This window comes from Lygodium microphyllum, chromosome 23, assembly GCF_053477565.2.
Source record: "Lygodium microphyllum isolate KBCC chromosome 23, Lygodium_microphyllum_v1.1.10, whole genome shotgun sequence".
Lineage (NCBI taxonomy): Eukaryota > Viridiplantae > Streptophyta > Polypodiopsida > Schizaeales > Lygodiaceae > Lygodium > Lygodium microphyllum.
Window position 1 is genome coordinate 115,107,948 of NC_141157.1, and position 17,983 is coordinate 115,125,930.

A 17,983-nucleotide genomic window follows, 5' to 3' on the forward strand; every position below is an offset into this window, starting at 1 on the left:
ATCCTTTTTCTTCTTCTTCTTCTCTCTCTCTCTCTCTCTCTCTCTCTCTCTCTCTCTTATTCTATTTCCTTCTCAAAGTGTGTGAAAAACTATGTTCGAAAAATTTTAAATTAAAAAAAGCTTTTAAAATATTTAATTAAAAAAGTTTAATCTAACATAGAGAGAGAGAGAGAGAGAGGAAACCTAGGCCCTACACATGAGAGAGAGGGGGGAGGGGGAGGAATTCAATTAAAAAGGGAAGGGGGTTTTAATTAAAAAAAGGGAGGTGAGGAAATGAGGCTTTAATGAAAAAAGGGAAGAGGAAGAGAAAATGAGATATTACACGTGAGAAAGAGAGCAGGGGAGGGGGTTTTGATTAAAGAAAAGAGGTTTGGAAAAGGGGGTAGGTTCGGGAAGTCCTCTAGAGGTTCGAGGCTTTCCGAACCTATAGCTAAAATAATATAGTAGTAAAACATGCTCATGTTTATGTCTCTTTCTCCTCCAAAGAATATGGAAGAAGTAGATTGGGATTTAATTTTTGAGGTTTGGAAAAATATGAAGATAAGCAACAACACTAACTTTTTGTAATTAGACTTTAACATTTTGGTGGTGGCAACTGCCTTATTATATCAAATCAAATGTATCTATTCTCTCCTTTTGGTCATACTTGTAAGAAACTTCAAGAAGATTTTGGTCTCAATACTTGCTCTCTTTTTGTAAGCTGATCATAAGCATTTGTGCCATGATGCTAAGGATAATACTTGCTCCTTTTTCACATGCTTGAGCTTTTGAATGCATAGTGTGCGATGTTTTTATTTGGCATTTATTTTTCATTGTATAAGACATTAAAACTTGTTTTTGCTTCAATGTAATCTTTGACAGTTAATTCAATTTTTGTTATGTTTAATTGCACATATAATCCAATTGTAAACCTAGTTTGCTCTATCTTTATTATGTTAGATTGGTTGTTTTCTTCCATACTCCTTAAATATAGATGTTTGATCCAACTTTTCTTAAAACATGCTATGGAAATATCTTTAGTTTCAATTAAGATATGTTATTTACTTTTGATTCTTCAAAACATGCTAGCTGATTATATGGCTATACACTTTAATTTCAAACTACTTTTTAAAAAAGATGTTGGCTTTCAATATGGTTGTCTACATGCTCTAATATTTAAATACATGTTGTGAAATGCTTTTACTTGGCATGGATTCTTAATTATATAAATAGTAGAGAGAATTCTATGTGAAGTATGCTTCAAAAAACATAGTTATGTTATGAAAGTTAATCTTAATTTTTACCTATCTTTCAAGAGGGACAAGCTCGAAAAGATGTAGTGCCCTTCACATTTGAGGGCTCCGCTTGGGGTCCATCGATCTAGGCTGGTGTGAGCAAGCACATGCGATACTATGGATGGACCGCGGGGGAAGGGCGGGCTCATTAAAGGGTTTGCATGTCGCTCACATGCATCAGATAAAAGGGAGGCCCAAGCGTTTGTACTACTACTCATAGGACCCACAGACCAAGGCCGCGAGGCCAATCTGTTGTTGGATGATGAAGTTTCGAAGAGAGGAGAAAGCCAGCAGCCACGCGTCGCTGATGGTAACGTTCATCAGTAAAACCCTGGTTTGGGCTACGTAGTTATGGCAGTTACTACTACCTCAGTCTAAAAATCACAAGAGACAGCAAGGGAGAGGGAAAGCGAGAGAGAGAGAGAGAGAGCGACATCACACACCCGCTATTCGGTTCTTAAAAGACACAGTGACATATCTCCTCTCTCTCTCTCTCTCTCTCTCTCTCTCTCGCTCCTGCATACCGTGCCTTGCATGCAGTGGTCAGGCAAATGACTAGTGGTACCTTGCTTGCTGCTGCCGCCATAGCTACACTGCTTATCTTGTGTTGCTGTGGTACTCGTAGCACATTGTTATTTGCGTATGGGCAGCCGTCCATGGGTTTCTACAGCTCGTCTTGCTCTCAAGCAGAGTCCATCGTCTCAGCGTCAGTGCGGGCGGCTGCCTCCGTGGACGCCTCCGTCCCACCCAAGCTGCTGAGGCTGCTCTTCCACGACTGCTTTGTAGAGGTAGGTCGAATGCTAGCAGGCACAGAGAAACGTGCTTAATTAATTGATTTGCAGCTGTATCAGCGTGGGATCTTTAACTTAATGCGGGCTTGCTGTTAATAAGGGCTGCGACGCGTCTATCCTTTTGGATTCGACGCCCACGAATATGGCTGAGAAGGCGGACCCGGCCAACGCCAATCTGCAGGGGCTGGGGGTCATCAATGGCATCAAGAGGACCTTGGAGCTGGTGTGCTCTGGAGTGGTGTCCTGTGCCGACATCGTGGCCCTCGCTGCCAGAGACGCCGTGGTCGTGGTGAGTGAATACAAGAAGTCTCAATCAAATTCCCACTGTCTGTCTGTCCGTCATTTCTCTCACATTGCGGCTCTTATGACGACATCATGAGCTTATGTGGCGAGGGGAGGACTGTCTGTGTCCCTGTCCCAGACCACACCTAGCTAACTATACTAGTTCTCCCTAGAAGAGGCTCATGCCGTTGAGCAAGAAAAACTAGAGGGAAAAGCAATGGAAGAAACTTCTTTTGAGTACTAGTGTCCTTAAGGGAGCCCCTTAACCCATTTCTTCTGATGAGTATCATGTACTGCCAACGCCAAACATACGTGTAAATGTGATTCCAAGTCCCTAACCCATTTTTTCTGATTATTATGTGCTGCCAAACTTGATTGATGGGCGATGGCCCTCAGATGGGCGGGCCTCGCGTCGAGATCCCCACGGGCAGGAAGGACTCCCTGACGTCTTCTGCAGCCAACGTGCGCCCCAACCTTCCGGACACCCCTTTCAATTTGGATCAGCTCCTCAGCTTCTTCGGCAAGAAAGGCCTCGACCTCCAAGACCTCGTAGTGCTGTCAGGTGCATCTTCTTCATTCTTCTCTCGGAAACTTCACCGTTTGCCAACAGTGTTCTTACTTGTCATGGTTGTGGCCGCACGTACTTCCTGATTGAGCTGACTCTCTTTCCTTTTACGATAATGTTCCTTCCTATCATCCTTATGGTGTACATACGTCGTCGGGCCATATGTTTAGGACTAGCTTTCAGCATAATTTCTAGCGAGGTGGATCTCATCTGCAGGCTGCAACCTTGTTTACTGAAATCATGCAACCACAATTTTGTACGCTTCCTTCGAATCCATTAATCGATCTCATGCGGCCACAAAGGTCTTGTACGTTAAGTAGACAGACAGATGACGGCATAGGGCATAGATTAGTTGCAGATTGGGACCGATTTAGTGACAGGCGCAGGGCACCAGTTGTTATTAAACAACCATACAATCATACAGAACAACATACTGAAACCAATAAAAGATGAACGGGGTAAAGGGGCCAGAGGAGTGTTATCAAAGGGGACAAAAGTCAACCTTGAATTCCTCAATGAAGCAAAGAGAGCATCTCTGGAGCTTTTGACAGTCTGCAAAAATGTGCATCTACAACGGTATCTCACAAAATGAATCTTGTATTGGGGGTTTGGGGGGGTAGCATGTTTACCACAGTAGAGAAGTGGCAGAAGCACAACATACAGGAAACAGCCTTAATTTGAGGATCAGTTAGGTGGTGGGATTTAACCTGCATCAACTTGGAAGGAGCATCTGCCCAGTGCCACGTTCGAATAACCGGCATATCCCTTACAATTTTCTTGCATTTTTCATGGGATATCACCTCACTATGAGCCCTACAAAAATCCGAACATCATCTCACAAGCTAAAGGACTGTATATGAGCTCATTTTTCTCGAAGTATTACTATATTAAAGTGATGGGCCCCTTTAGTTCTTTATGGAGAACAAGCGAATTGAGTATCTCTTTTGTATATCTGGATTCTGATCTTCCTCTGTGCTTTTGACTGTATTGGGTAATTGATGTGATCGTACAAGTCATCCATTAGCAGCTTGCATAAAGCTAGAAAGCTCATGGGCCCGCACACAGCAATTCCTTATCATGACATGCACAGGCAGCGGTGCCCGCACACAGCAATTCCTTATCATGACATGCACATAATGCACAGGCAGCGGTGTTTTATGGTAAATCTTTTCCCAGGCATGTGGCTGGTTTCTATGTAGGCCCACGATAACCACAAAAGTATCATGAGCAGTTACGATGTTAAAGAGGGCGGTTATCATACGTTGTGCTTTTGAGGGAATTCAAGTGTTTAACAAGACAAGCAGACAAAAGAGGGGTAGCATACTAGCATATCTATTTTTGAGGGTTGACGAACGTCTTTATACCAGTTTATAACTGTTCTTGATATGAATAGAGAGAGACTGCAGAACCCTCTTTCATCGTCCAAAGTCATGACGGCTAGGTCTGTATAAAAAGGCAAGAAACGATTTGTCTCGGACTCGCAACAGCCTAGAGCATGTCTTGGGTGTAGCAGTACAGTACGCAACGTGCGATGTCTGTGATACAAAGTAGAAATTATATACAGTGCCCTCAGAGTCAAAAGTAGATTCAATAGAGTCTGTTGTAGTCTAGTAACCAGTTGGTTGGTGAAGATTCTTTTAGAACGCTGCCATAGCAGCTCTACCAGCAAAAGTCTGTGGCCACACACAAGTTCATAGTAGGTGTGACCCCTCGGTACAGTACACATTTTTGGATATAAAAGTTAAAAAGGGAGCAGACACTTAAAAAGCATTTTTAGACACAGAGAGAGAGAGAGTGAGTCTTTTTAGCCTTAGTATTTACTATTTCCGGTGATACTTCTTGTGCTGACTGCCATCTCTCTGAGCCACACTCATTAAGTTGACTACATTGACCATGCCCAGGTCAATTGACCTAGGAGCAAGCTGGCTCTTAGTCCCGAGCGGAGGGTTCAAATGCTAAGCTTCTCTCTGAGCAGCTATTCTTTACCTCCATGACAATGAGATATTTATTGTTTGGGTCCATGACGTGCACACATCTGTTGTAATTACCTTGAAAACCTTCTTTGTAGGAAAGGCAAGATAACATGATGTGGAGGTGATAATGCTATAATTACATTGAATGAGTAATCTTTCTTCTTTTTTGGCTTTTATTGGTGATTTCTCTTTCTGGGTCCTTTAAAAAAAGAAAGAAGAAGAAGTAGAATGTTGCTGAGGATGGTGAGTTATGGTGGTGGAAATGCGGATGATGCGCAGGCGCTCACACGGTCGGGGTGGCGCACTGCAGCGCATTCAACGACCGGTTCACGTTCGGGAGCAACGGGAGCGTGGTGAGCATGGACCCGAGCCTGGACCGGGCGTACGCGGCGCAGCTGGTGGCGCGCTGCCCGGCCAGCCCCAGCCCCTCCACGCTCATCGTCAATGACCTCACCACCCCCACCACCTTCGACAACGCCTACTACGGCGACGTGCTGCTGGGGCGGGGCCTCTTCCACTCCGACGCCGCCCTCCTCTCCGACCCCCGCACCCGCTCCCTCCTCACCCGCTTCTCCCACGACCAGCCCGTCTTCTTCTCCGCCTGGGCCGCCTCCTTCCTCAAGCTCTCCCTCGTCGACGTCAAGACCAGCCCTTCCCAAGGCCAAGTCCGCAAGCGCTGCAACCTCCCCAATAGCTAGCCACCTACCTATCTTAACCCTACCTTCTTCCCGCTACATACCCCCTCCTCCGGCAACTGTTTTCTTCTCCATTCATTATCATTGTTCATTGTTATAGCATATGTTTTTCAAAATCGCTATCATTCATTCATTCCTATTCCAAGCATGTGCACTAGTGCAGCGTCGTTGCAATTGAAACCAAAGTTCACTCCTGTAATTGCAAGGAAGGGTAATATGCAAATTCAGTCAACTAGGAGAAATTCAGGAGCATGTTACAATATGAAAATCAAGCACTAATGGTCGCCTTCTGACGTCTATCATGTCGCTAGCCATACTACTGATTATCTGGTTGTAGCGAATTTGACAAAGCAATCATTGATCATGTGTGAATATATATATAAAGCATGGTTTATTTACAGTTGTGTTAAATCCCTTGTAAACGAGCCAAGCATGGTTTATGTGCTTTTAAGATAATGTGCATGCATGTCTTGATGTAGAAGATCCCCTCTTAATTCAAGAACCTTCCCACTTATATTTCTTCTCATTGTCAAATATGTGTATTTGTAGATACAATCATTAAAATAATTTTATACTTAACTCACATGATAGTGACTATACTCTAACCTTTAAGTCTATTGATAGATACCTTCATTTGAAGATGAGCTAGATTGGGTGAATGTCCTTGCAACCCTAGACTTTACCTTAACAATTATTTAAGTTGTGCTAGCGCTATACTTGGTAATTGAGGTTAGATTAAGCTAAAGCTCTGGATGAAGTGGCAAAGTATAGTACATATTAGTTGAAAAGAAGCCAATACCAAGAGTGAACTAGAGAGCATTTCTATCTTGTTAGTAAGATCTATGCTCAATGTAGGCATGAAAGTGTTATATTAGTTGGTAGAAATAGGCATTAGGACCAAAAATGCTTCAAAAAATGCACTTTTGTTAATCACGGGATTAAGAAAAGGGCCAAAGAGAGTTTGCAATGTGCGTAAGAATATGGTACTCTTGTCTTCTCTTTTTTGCAGATAGTGGAGTCCACTTTGTGATTCTCTTCTCTTTTTTAGTCAAAATCTCCAAAGTCTGATATGTTTTGGTAGTCTCGAAGTCTTTATTTACTTATAAAATCTGACAAATGACATAATAAAGTTGCTGTGAAGTTAATGATGATTTTTTGGAAAGTGGAAAACTTTTTGGCACCTAACATATTTTCATTAGTCTTCTTAATATTTCTCAGTAAGCTTCTTTCTTTACTTTTTAGTTCATTCATATTTCTCGATGAGCTTCATTCTTTGCGAATTTAGTTTAAGTATGGCATTAGAAGGTGCTCTTTCTCGTTTAGTAAAATCTTGCATTGTTTAAAGCCATAGAGTTGATGAAAATTGGGAGCCAAAGATCTTTAGTATAAACGATTAGGTTGCCATGTTGTCCTCTTGCAAGGACTCACAAGGTGAAAAGAAAAAAACGAGAGGATATTAAACATCATTGGAAGGGACATATCACTTCTTTCAAAATTATGCATAAAGGGTGGTTTATCAAATAGCAACATGTTTACATGGCGAAGGATATGCACTTGCCTTCAAACGAGCGTGTTTCGCAGCAAACACATTGTAAGACTTGAGTTGATAACGTATGTAATTTTTTTTCATTTAAGCAAGTACTAATAATGAATTCTTGGTTGTAGATATATTTCTGTCAACAAGTATTGAATGGCAACCTAGGGAAAGCTTAAGTGGAATCTTCCATGCGATTCATAAGGTGTTTGCAGACATTATCTATGCTGATCAGATTGTGGGTTCTTTTATTATATATGTTTTGTGGCTTTGTGGAGGGGAGATGGAATCAACCAGTGTGATTACCCTATCCAAAATCAGCCCAATACATTGCTCCCTTATCCACCACATATATATGAGTTAGGGTAATCTTAGCACTACGAGAAAAAATGCAACAAGTTGGTAAACTAAAAAAGGGTCCCTAAAAAAATCAACAATATGAAAGAGACTTACACTCACTCCATCTATCTTGAGTTTCTCTAGTGAGTATATCTGATGTAATGAAAAAAAATATGGTAGTTTGTGATGGAATCAAAAGCTTTGAAAGAGATTACTATATTTGAATCAGATTACAAAAACAATTCCATTGATAACAATGGATCAACAATACATATAATTTTAGAGATTTATTAGCTAAGAGATGCAATCAATGTCCTAAAGCTAATAGCAAAAATAAAGGCGTGTTATTTGCATTCAATAGCACAATCATTCTATATACTAAAATTTTTTAGAGTCAAAATGCCTTACCTTATGCAACAATAATTTTAAAATAGCAAACAAGCTCAAAAAAAGCTTAAAAATTTTCTAATTTTTTTTACAGAGCCTAATAATCTTATGGAAAATTTTTAGAATTTTTTTAATGGATTTAAGGTCTCACAAAAAATAAGACATTATAGGGGGAGGGGTATACTTTGCACGCACATGTTTACTCCTCCACGATACAGAGCGAGGAGGACCCCTACGGAGATTTCGTTGTGCCACTCTCGTGCCATATCAGGTCATCCACGATACGGAGCAAGAAGTATAGTACCAGACATTATGCTTTGCCATGCTCGCGCCGTATGAGCTGCTCCACAATACAACACAAATAGGACCCTGCGAAAATTTGGCTTTGCTGCTCTCGCGTCGTATCAACTTATCCTCTCCTTGTCGCATCGACCATACCAGCGATTTTTTTTTCTCTTCCTGTCATTTTCTCAGGCACAACAATGATGACAAGGACAAAGCAGACAACTACCAAGGTTCCAATCTCCCCTAGAGTACTTGATTAGCCAACAAATCAATCTAGATCCTCTTCTGCTCAAGGAAGTGAGCCTTCCAAGCCAAGGAGAAAGAATATATATTGCATTTTATTATAGCTTGATTTACAAAGGCATCTTTTTGTGGATTAAGGGGAAGCATCTTGTTATGCTTTGTAATCCAATGTGGCATTGAGGGGGGGGGGGGGGGGAGGGGGAAGGGGACGAGGTATTGAGAGTGCATACATGTGAATCTCCCTAATGCTATAGAGGATAAGAGGAGGTGAGTGTGAATGGTCTTGAGGAAAAGGGGAAACCCTAACCCAAAAGAAGTATAAAGAAATCACAAAAAAATGCCATCATGATATGGCGCGAATGGGAGGGTTGCATGATGACCCAAACCTCCCCTATTCGTGCCATATCATGATGGCCTATTTTTTGTGATTTTTTAATACTTTTTTGGGGTCAGGGTTTCCCCTTCCCCTCAAGGCCGCAAAAAAATAGACCATCATGATATGGCGTGGATAGGGGGGTTGGGTGATCTATTCACGGCATATCATGATGGCATTTTTTTTGTGCTTTTTTGGAGTTAGGGTTTTCCCTTCCCCTCAAGACCATTCACACTCAGCTTCCCTTATCTCTTACAACATATAAGGATGATCATCTTCTCCTTTTTTTCTTAAAATAGCTTTAAAATAACAAATGAGCTAAAAAAATTATTAAAAACTTTTCAAAAAAATTTAAGTGTCTAATGCTTTTATGAAATTTTTTGGAAATTTTTTAATAGGTGTAAGGTCTTATTAAAATTGACAAAGCTCTCTTTTCAACAAGAGGAAGAGGAAGATTCAACACCCAAAGAGGAAAAGGAAGACACCAAACAAACAAGCCTAGTCACAACAATAATAAGCTACATCAAGAAGGAAATCAATTTTCTTATGGAAGAGGAGACCATTCCTCTAGAGATAGAGGAAGGGGTAGAGGTAGATGTTATCATAACTCCTACTCACAATGGTACAAATATTACTCCTAATGGTATTGCAAGAAAAGGAGACCTACATGTCTAGCTCAATATAGGACTGAAAAAGACACTTGGAGATGTTCTCTTGGTATCCTCATTGACCAAGAATCTACTTTCAGTTGGAGCCATGATTGAAAAATACTCGAAAGTAGAGTTTGAAGGCCATTAATGCCTCATAAAGACACAAGGAATCACTACAAAGATTGGCCAAAGGAAAGGAGCATGAGAAACTCTTCTAACATAATGAACCACCTTAAGCATTTGCAACCATAAAAGATGAAAGAATAGCCCCCGTTTCTCCTATTGAATTATGGCATAAAAGGTATGGACACTTGGACTTTAGAAGGATATGCATGTTGAGTCTTAAGATATGGTTTTGGGTAGACCATCACTACAAAGGATTGGCATAGTTTTTGAAGCATGTTGCATTGGAAAGCAATCAATAAAGAAGACCCATTGGAGAATTGGAGGAAGGAGAGCATCATGTAGCCTTAAGGAGGTCTACAAGGTAGAGATGGTAGGCACACCAAAGACTAACATATCAAATATGTAAAATTTCAGATTTTGAGCAATGCAATCTTGCTCTTGTAACCTCAATTTTATAGCATGATGAATCTACAACATACAAGGATGCATGTGGTAAAAAGGAATTGAAGGATGTTATGGATAAATAAATTTCTACATTGCATAAGAATGATACTTGGGATTTATGTTAATTGCCACACCCAACAAGAAAGATATATGATGTAAATGGATGTACAAGATAAAATTTAGCAAGGATAGACAAATTGATAGACATAAAGCTAGATTGGTTGCTAAAGGATTTGCTTAAGAATATGGTATTGATTATGAAGAGACTTATGCACCTCTAGCCAAGATGAGATCTATCAAGTGGTTGTCTCTTTGGCTGCTCTTCACAAATGGAAGCTATGGTAGATGGATGTAAACAATGCATTTCTCAATATGGACATCTTGAGGAAGATGTCTATATGAAACAACCAGAAGGCTATGCTGTAGTATGTAAAGAGCATTTGATATGCAAGTTGAAAAAGAGCTGCATATGGATTCAACCAAGCTCCAAGAGCTTGATATGGAAGAATAAATGACCATCTCAAATATTAAGGATTTCAAAAGAGTAATGGTGACCATGCTCTTTATTCCAAGATGAAAGGATTTGATATTGTACTTGTTTTGCTTTATACATATGATCTAATTTTGACAAGAAATAATGATGCTTTGGTGAAGGATGCAAAGTTCAAACTCTCCCATTATTTTTAAATGAAAGACCTTGGATACTTACATTACATTCTTGAATTGAAATTTTTAGGATAAAGTGAGGAGATATATTCATTTTTCAATAGAAGTATCTTCAATCTATTCTTGAAAATTTTGGTACGGGTAGCTTCAAAGCTATCTCTACAGCTATGGAATCAATATTAAGGATGAAAATAATGCTTCTTTTGATACTAATGTATACATACAACTCATTCGTTCCATCATCTATTTGACTATTACAAGGTTTGATATTTGTTATGCAATCAATTCACTTGCTTAGTTTATGTAGAGTCCAAGGATGTCTCATTAGATAGTAGCCAAAAGAGTACTTAGATACTTGAAAGGTACTCAACATTGGGATAGTTTATACGTAGGTGATAAGCTAAATCTACAAGGATTTACTGACTCGAATTATGCATCAAATTTGGTTGATATGAAAAGCATGTGGTAATGCTTTCTTTCTTGGAAATGGAGCAATCTCTTGTACTCCAAGGAGCAAAATACAATTGGTCTCTCATCTATAGATGTTGAATACAAGGCCCTAACTACAACAGTTTGTGAAGCTATATAGCTGAAGAGATGCTTGTAAGAACTTGGGTTCTATGGATCCTCTAATCCCACGCCTATCCTATGTGATAACATTTTAGCTGAATCTTTATTAAAGAATCTAGTCATGCATCAAAGGAACAAGCATATTGAAGTGAGCAAGCACTTTATTAGGAAAAAAGTGCACAATGGTGATATAGTGTTGCATCATTGTAATAATAAGTGAATGTGAATGAAATCTTTATTCAAGCTCTAGGCAAAGAGCTCTTCTACAAACATAGAGTAGGACTTGGCATGATGGAGCTTCCCTTAAGGAAAGGAATTTGAGAGTAAGAGAAGGCTCATCACAGATGGCTTCAAAGTCTTCTGATCATTACTTAGAACTATAGATTTTTAAAATCATGTTTACATTTGCATATTGTACTCAAAGATTTTGCTAAATTTGAGGGAAGGTATTAAAGTATGCACACCCACACCATCTCTTCATTAAGATGAGATTAAGATGTGAACAATGCTTTTGGGATAGCAAGGATGATATTACAATGGCAATATGATATAAAATCATGTACCTAAGGTTATATAATTAACCTATGAAAGAAATTTTTGATACTACTAACATGTGGACACAAATGGTGGAAAAGTCTCTCTCAATCAAAGAGAATATTTTGGTTTTTGGTTACTACCTTTGTAGAAAGTAGTCTTGTAGGCCTATTATCTCTCAATCCAGCCAAAAACTTGTAGAGGAGTAAACATATTAAATGTTAATCTTTGTGGGTACTATGATATGCTTAGAGGAATGTTCTTGATCTGATTTCTACATTATTTTATACAACCACAAGTTTGGCTACTTGCCTAATTGTTGAAATTCAAGACTACACTAATCTATTTGGGGAGCTGAATATCTAGAGCTACATGCATGATCTCATGTTAGAGTACAAAGAAGAATTGTTGCTCAATTTATGGATCATCCACCTACCAAAGGGCATCTTGAGATAAACTCATGGAGGAAAGTTATATAAGCTATACTAAGCAACTAAACTCCACTCCCAACTGTAGATAGTGTAGTCACAACACAATCCAATCATATGTAGACAATACACACCATAGAGTGTACTATTGAGTATAGATGAGTGTAGCCCACACTCTGTACATTGTGCCTTTCTCCTTTGTACTAGTTTTGGGTTCCATCACTTCCATTAGGTAGTCATAACTGCCCTTTTGTTATGAATAAAGAGTTTGATGGTATTATCAATCTTGTATTCTATATCCATTATGGGTTTGACTAAGACTTGTATTGGTCTCTTGCTCTCATCTCATCACATTTCACTAGTCTCAAAAAGTGGTTTTGTATTTGGAAAAGCACTTTTGTTTGTTGGAAAACAGAACTTTGTCTTTTTTTTTTTTCATAGTTATGTTATAAGTACTTTACCAATTTATTGAGGCCCATTTCTACTCCTATTCCTCATCCCCTTTTCACAGCCCTTTCTGGGAATGAGGTTCATTTGTGACTAAAAGAGGTGGTTGTGTAAGGTCTTGTGTGTGAAGGGTATGGTATTTGATTTAGTTTTGAAGAGCCTTCGTCATAAGGTGTAACAAAGAAAGATGCATATTGTGTGGCATTTTTAAGGATCTTCCAACAAAGCACAATGCATCAAATTGTAACAAAAGTGAAATGTATGTGCTTGAGGCTACTTGTTGATGCGAGGAAGATGGTGTTTGATGTATCAACTATTGATATGGATGCTTTGCATCTCATACACTTAGTGAGTCATGAGAGGAAGCAAATGATTGTATTAGAAATGAACAAAATCTATAATTTGAGCTTGGCGATACAAAGCAAGGGGGGAGGGGGAATGGCTCACAAGATACTGCCTTGATCATTCAAAGCTTCTTCTTTATTCCTTTCATCAGTCTAAAGCTACTATTCATGACCTTCAAAGCTTAAGCTTAAACCTTTTCTTTGATGGAACTTAAAGGCTTGTTCCCATGAGCCATTACTACCTTTAAACTTTTCATTTACCTACCTTCAAACACACACCACGATCTTGTTAGCATGCATTTCCTTTTAAGATATCATGCAAAGATGGAGGCATTGATTCAAGGTGTTGATTAGGAAGGCTTGTATGAAGGCATAAAGTTAGAGTTATACTTGGTTCTTGGTGTTATTTGAAATATGTCTTTTGGCTCCTCACTTGTTCCTTTTGAAGTTTGTCATAGAAGAAGATATTGGAGTAGCAAGGACAAATTCAAAAGAGGCTCATCATACTACCACAAGACCTTTTAAAATTGATCATGAGGCCCTTATGGGCTTGTAGAAAAGAGTTTTTATATTGTATCTAGTGTGTTTGGAGTTATGGGTGAAGAGTGTTCATGTGGTCAATAATCCTTTTTAAGTTTTGTATGGTTTATTGTGTTGTATGTTTCTACCAATACTGTAATTCCTTCCAACTTTCTTGAGGGCATCATTGATATTCTATCTTATCTCAAAACTTCTAAAGTTATATTATTGTTCATGACACTATATTTGGTTTTGTCATTATCACCACAGTTGTTGCAGATGTAATCATATGAGGCTACCCTTGTACTAAGGTTATATTAATACTGGTCTCATATGGGTGGACACTCATCTTAGAACTACCAACTTGCGTGGAGAGTGTGAGGATTCTAGATGAACTACTTGATACTGCACATGGTGTTGAGGATGTAATAGAAGATGATTTTACCCTCTAAATGGTTTTTGTGTTGTGTTGCTATATTGTAAATGTCTACCCATATCATTAAATTGCAAAATAGAAACACAGGAGTATTAGAAAAACAATGAATTACAAATTTAAGCACATAAATCTTAAGAAGAATTTTAGATACTTTAAAACTTAGCCTCTCATGTATCACACCTCTTGATGTGAAATATGATGACCCAAATAGCTCCATTTGGATTAGTCAGGCCTCTCTTTGTTGTGGGATGAAGATCCTATGCTCCACCCTACTTTATGCTTTTGCCCACTCCACCATGTGCAATGACCGAGATTTGTACAAGACCTAATACTTGTTTTGCACTCCTCTTGTTCTCTATTACTCTCACTTTAACTAGGATTGTCTTGATAGAAATTCTTTTTCGCATCCTTTCTTGTGCTTGGTAGCCTATCAATCTCATATGCATAGTATTAGGATACTTCTGATACAGAATAGTGATGGTTTCTTGTAGCTTAGCCAACGACTTGGTTGGCGAAGGATTGAAAGTAATCCTTATAGGTTGGTAGTGTGTATTACATAATGCATGAAGCTCATTACCTGCTTTTCCACATGGGCCTTGGAAAACCCCACGTGTTTAGTCAAATGGTAGTGTAAACATAGGCCAATGCATACACCTAGCCTAACCTATGCATACACATGACATACGTATATACCTACAGACATGCATATTATGCATGCCATACACTTGTGTCTACACATACACATATGCACAAGCCTATGCATAGCGTATGTGTATGAACATATGCTATGCATAAGTTACACGTACACACATGCATGACATACACATACACCTACACATATGTATACACATACACTTATGTGTACACACATATATACATGTATACTATACATTGACCTATGCATAGCCCATGTGTATGCATAGGCATATGCATATGTAGCATAGGCTATGCATAGGTATATACCTATGCATAAACATACATATATGCATACACTTAGGCATACTTCTACGCATAAACACATGCTATGCATAGGCCTTTGCTATGTGTATGCATAGGCCTAGCCTAGTGCACATGTAGGCCTATGGATATGCGTGACATACACATATATCTACGTATTCTCATATGCATGTCATATGCATGCATGTGCATATTCATAAGCTTATGCATAGTGTGTGCATATAGATATAGGCTATATATATATGCATATGTATATACATAAGCTATGCATATGCATATGCATGTACCTATACATATGTATACAACAGATGCACCTATGCATACATATACACATAGTCTATACATATCATATGTATGGTGTACATATACACTTGTGCATACACATATGCATATGCCTACGTATACACATATGTATATGCATAGGCTATGCATATATGCATACACATAGGCTATATATATGTATACACATACACATGACATGCATATACCTATGTATATGCATATACATATAGTTATGCATACATATAAACATGGTGGGTTAAGAGCCAATGGCCAATAGCTAGGCAAGCACCCCTTGTATAGGTACACAATGTACAATCATATATAAGTGAAGATAACAAAGAGTAATAATATCATTCATTTTCTACCCACATAGATCTATTGTGTTCTTCTCTCTCTCAATGGTCTTGCACTCCATAGCTTCTACCTTGCATCCGATCATTGCTTCCCTCTCAAGTAGTACTAGAGCAGCGTTTGATATTCATGGAAGCTTGTGCTTGGACCAAGGAGAATGAGGAGTAAAGCTTTGTTGCAAAAGATCAAGGATTTGAACTTCTCCAACATTGATACTTACTGCTTGTACATTGATAGAGGTACTATTATCATCACCAATATCTAGATCAAAGTCAAGCAGGTGCTTGAGCCATGGATAATGGCATGTGTTAGAATTGGATTATGGATTTTGGAGCATCATTTCATGTTACTCCAAATAGGGAGTGGTTCTCTACTTATGATGTTGGAAAAAGAGGATGTGTCCATCTTGAAAATAAATATGCATGCAATATTGTTGGAATTGGGGATATACACTTGTCATTCCCAAATGGTTCTTCTTTTGTCTTGTGGAATGTACAACATGTTCCACACTTGACAAGAAGTTTGATTAGTATAAGGTAGCTTTATGATTATGGTTATAGAGTGATCTTTGGTAATCATCTATGGAAGATTTACATGGGATCTCTTGTTGTGGTCAAAGGGCCAAAATTTGAAACTGTGTATCCTTTGCATATTTCATGTGTTAAAGATCATGTTGCAGCAATCACTGAATAACCATCTATCTCTTTATGACATTGTTGTTTGGGGCACATGCTAGTCATTGGAATTAAATATTTGTGTCATTTGAACTATCTTCCTTATATAAATGTTTTTGATCTTGGCTTTTGTGAGCATTATCTCTTTGGAAAGCTAACCAAAATGTCACATAAGAGAGGTAGCGAGAGTAGAAGATTAGAATGTCTTAATTTGGTTCATAGTGATTTGTGTGGGCCAATGTCCATGGATTCTTTAAGAGGAGCATCATACTTTTACATTTTTATAGATGATGCCACAAGGAAGGTTTGGGCTTATCCTCTTTGCAAGAAGAGTGGTGTGTTGGATGCAATTCAAATGTTCTTGGCATTTGCAGAGAATCAATTAGGCAAGAAGCTTAAGTGCTTAAGGATTGATTATGTTGGAGTATACCTTGCATGTCTTTATGAAATTTTGTGCAAGTTGTGGTATCAAGAGAGAGTTGACAACTCTTGAGAATCTAGCTCAAAATTGTGTGGTTGAGACGATGAACATGACCATCCAGGAAAGGGTCTATAGTTTGCTCTCTAATACTTGTTTCATTGATGGATTTTGGGTTGAAATTGTAAAGATAGCAATGGATTTGATCAACAAATCTCCTAACAAGCCATTAGATAGCAAGATACCATAGGAATTACAATTTGGCAAGAGACCTAATTATGATCACTTACATGTTTTTGACTATGAGGCATTTATGCATATACCTAGAGATGAGCAAAGTAAGCTCGATCCTAAGTCTAAGAAATGTATTTTTTTGGCTAACAACCTATCGAAATGGTTGAGATCCTTATAGTAGTATTTCAAGAAGATGGAAAGCTAGCACATGAGTAGATTATATGACCTATTCAATATGATGTAGGGCTTGAATAATATCAAATGCTAAGGTGGGAGTGCCATGAAATGGTGGATAGGCTCATCTCTTATAGGATAGATAGGTGGGACAACCAAAGGCTCCCCTAAGCTAGTTTTACGTAGGTCTATGAGGGTTTCTATATCATTGGATAGGTATAATTCGCCTCTAGACTATGTCATGGTCATATATTATGGTGAGCCATCTTGTTATGTAGATGCTATGACTAAGGATGATGATCATAGCTATGCAATCAAAGATGGATTCTTTGGAAAATAATTCTACGAGGGGTAGTTCCCTTGCCTAAGGGAAATTATGCACTGCCATGCAACTGGGTCTATAAGTTAAAGGTGACTTGTCTTGTTTTACATATGCTATGACTAGGGATGATAGTCATAAGTGGAAGAGGGATATGATATCAAAGATGGATTCTTTGGAAAAGGACTCAATGGGTGTTAATTCCTTTGCCTAAGGGCAAAGGTACACTACCATGCAAGTGGGTCTATAAGTTGAATGTACCTCTATCTCATGCATTGCCTAAGTACAAGGAAAGATTGATGGCCAAAGGATTCAAGTAGAAGAAGGGAATTGACTTTGATGTGATGTTCCCATCAGGAGTCAAGATGGTCACCCTTTGTATGGTCCTTGCTTTGGTTGCTAGAGAGGATGTAGAGTTAGTTTAGATGGATGTAAAGACTGCTTTCTTACATGGGGACAATAGTCAACATAGGAGATGATTGGTAGCATATATTGAAGAATAAGGCATTATTCCCGTTGAAATCTCTTCAAGCAAGGTAAATGACTTGTCTAATGTTCTTTTCATTCCTAGCATTACTAAGGACCTACTTTCAGTTGTTGTTGACCAAAGATATGAAGTTATATTCAATCCAAATGGATATTTTATACAAGAGTTTAAAGAGGATGGCA

At 38.7% G+C, this 17,983-nt stretch overlaps 1 protein-coding gene across 1 annotated transcript; it reads left to right on the top strand.

Moving 5' to 3' along the window:
* The first annotated feature begins 1,706 nt into the window (after positions 1–1,706).
* LOC148016653 (peroxidase 46-like) lies at positions 1,707–5,978 on the top strand. Its single transcript, XM_087664150.1, has 4 exons — positions 1,707–2,062; positions 2,166–2,354; positions 2,744–2,909; positions 5,165–5,978. The coding sequence occupies exons 1-4, from the start codon at positions 1,826–1,828 to the stop codon at positions 5,581–5,583; spliced, it is 1,011 nt and encodes a 336-aa protein (XP_087520276.1). The 5' UTR covers positions 1,707–1,825; the 3' UTR covers positions 5,584–5,978.
* Positions 5,979–17,983: the final 12,005 nt, after the last annotated feature.

Coding starts and splice junctions, on each gene's coding strand:
- LOC148016653 (XM_087664150.1), top strand. CDS start 1,826: ATGACTAGTGGTACCTTGCTTGCTGCTGCCGCCATAGCTACACTGCTT. Junction 2,063..2,165: donor TCCACGACTGCTTTGTAGAG/GTAGGTCGAATG, acceptor GCTGTTAATAAG/GGCTGCGACGCGTCTATCCT. Junction 2,910..5,164: donor AGACCTCGTAGTGCTGTCAG/GTGCATCTTCTT, acceptor GATGATGCGCAG/GCGCTCACACGGTCGGGGTG.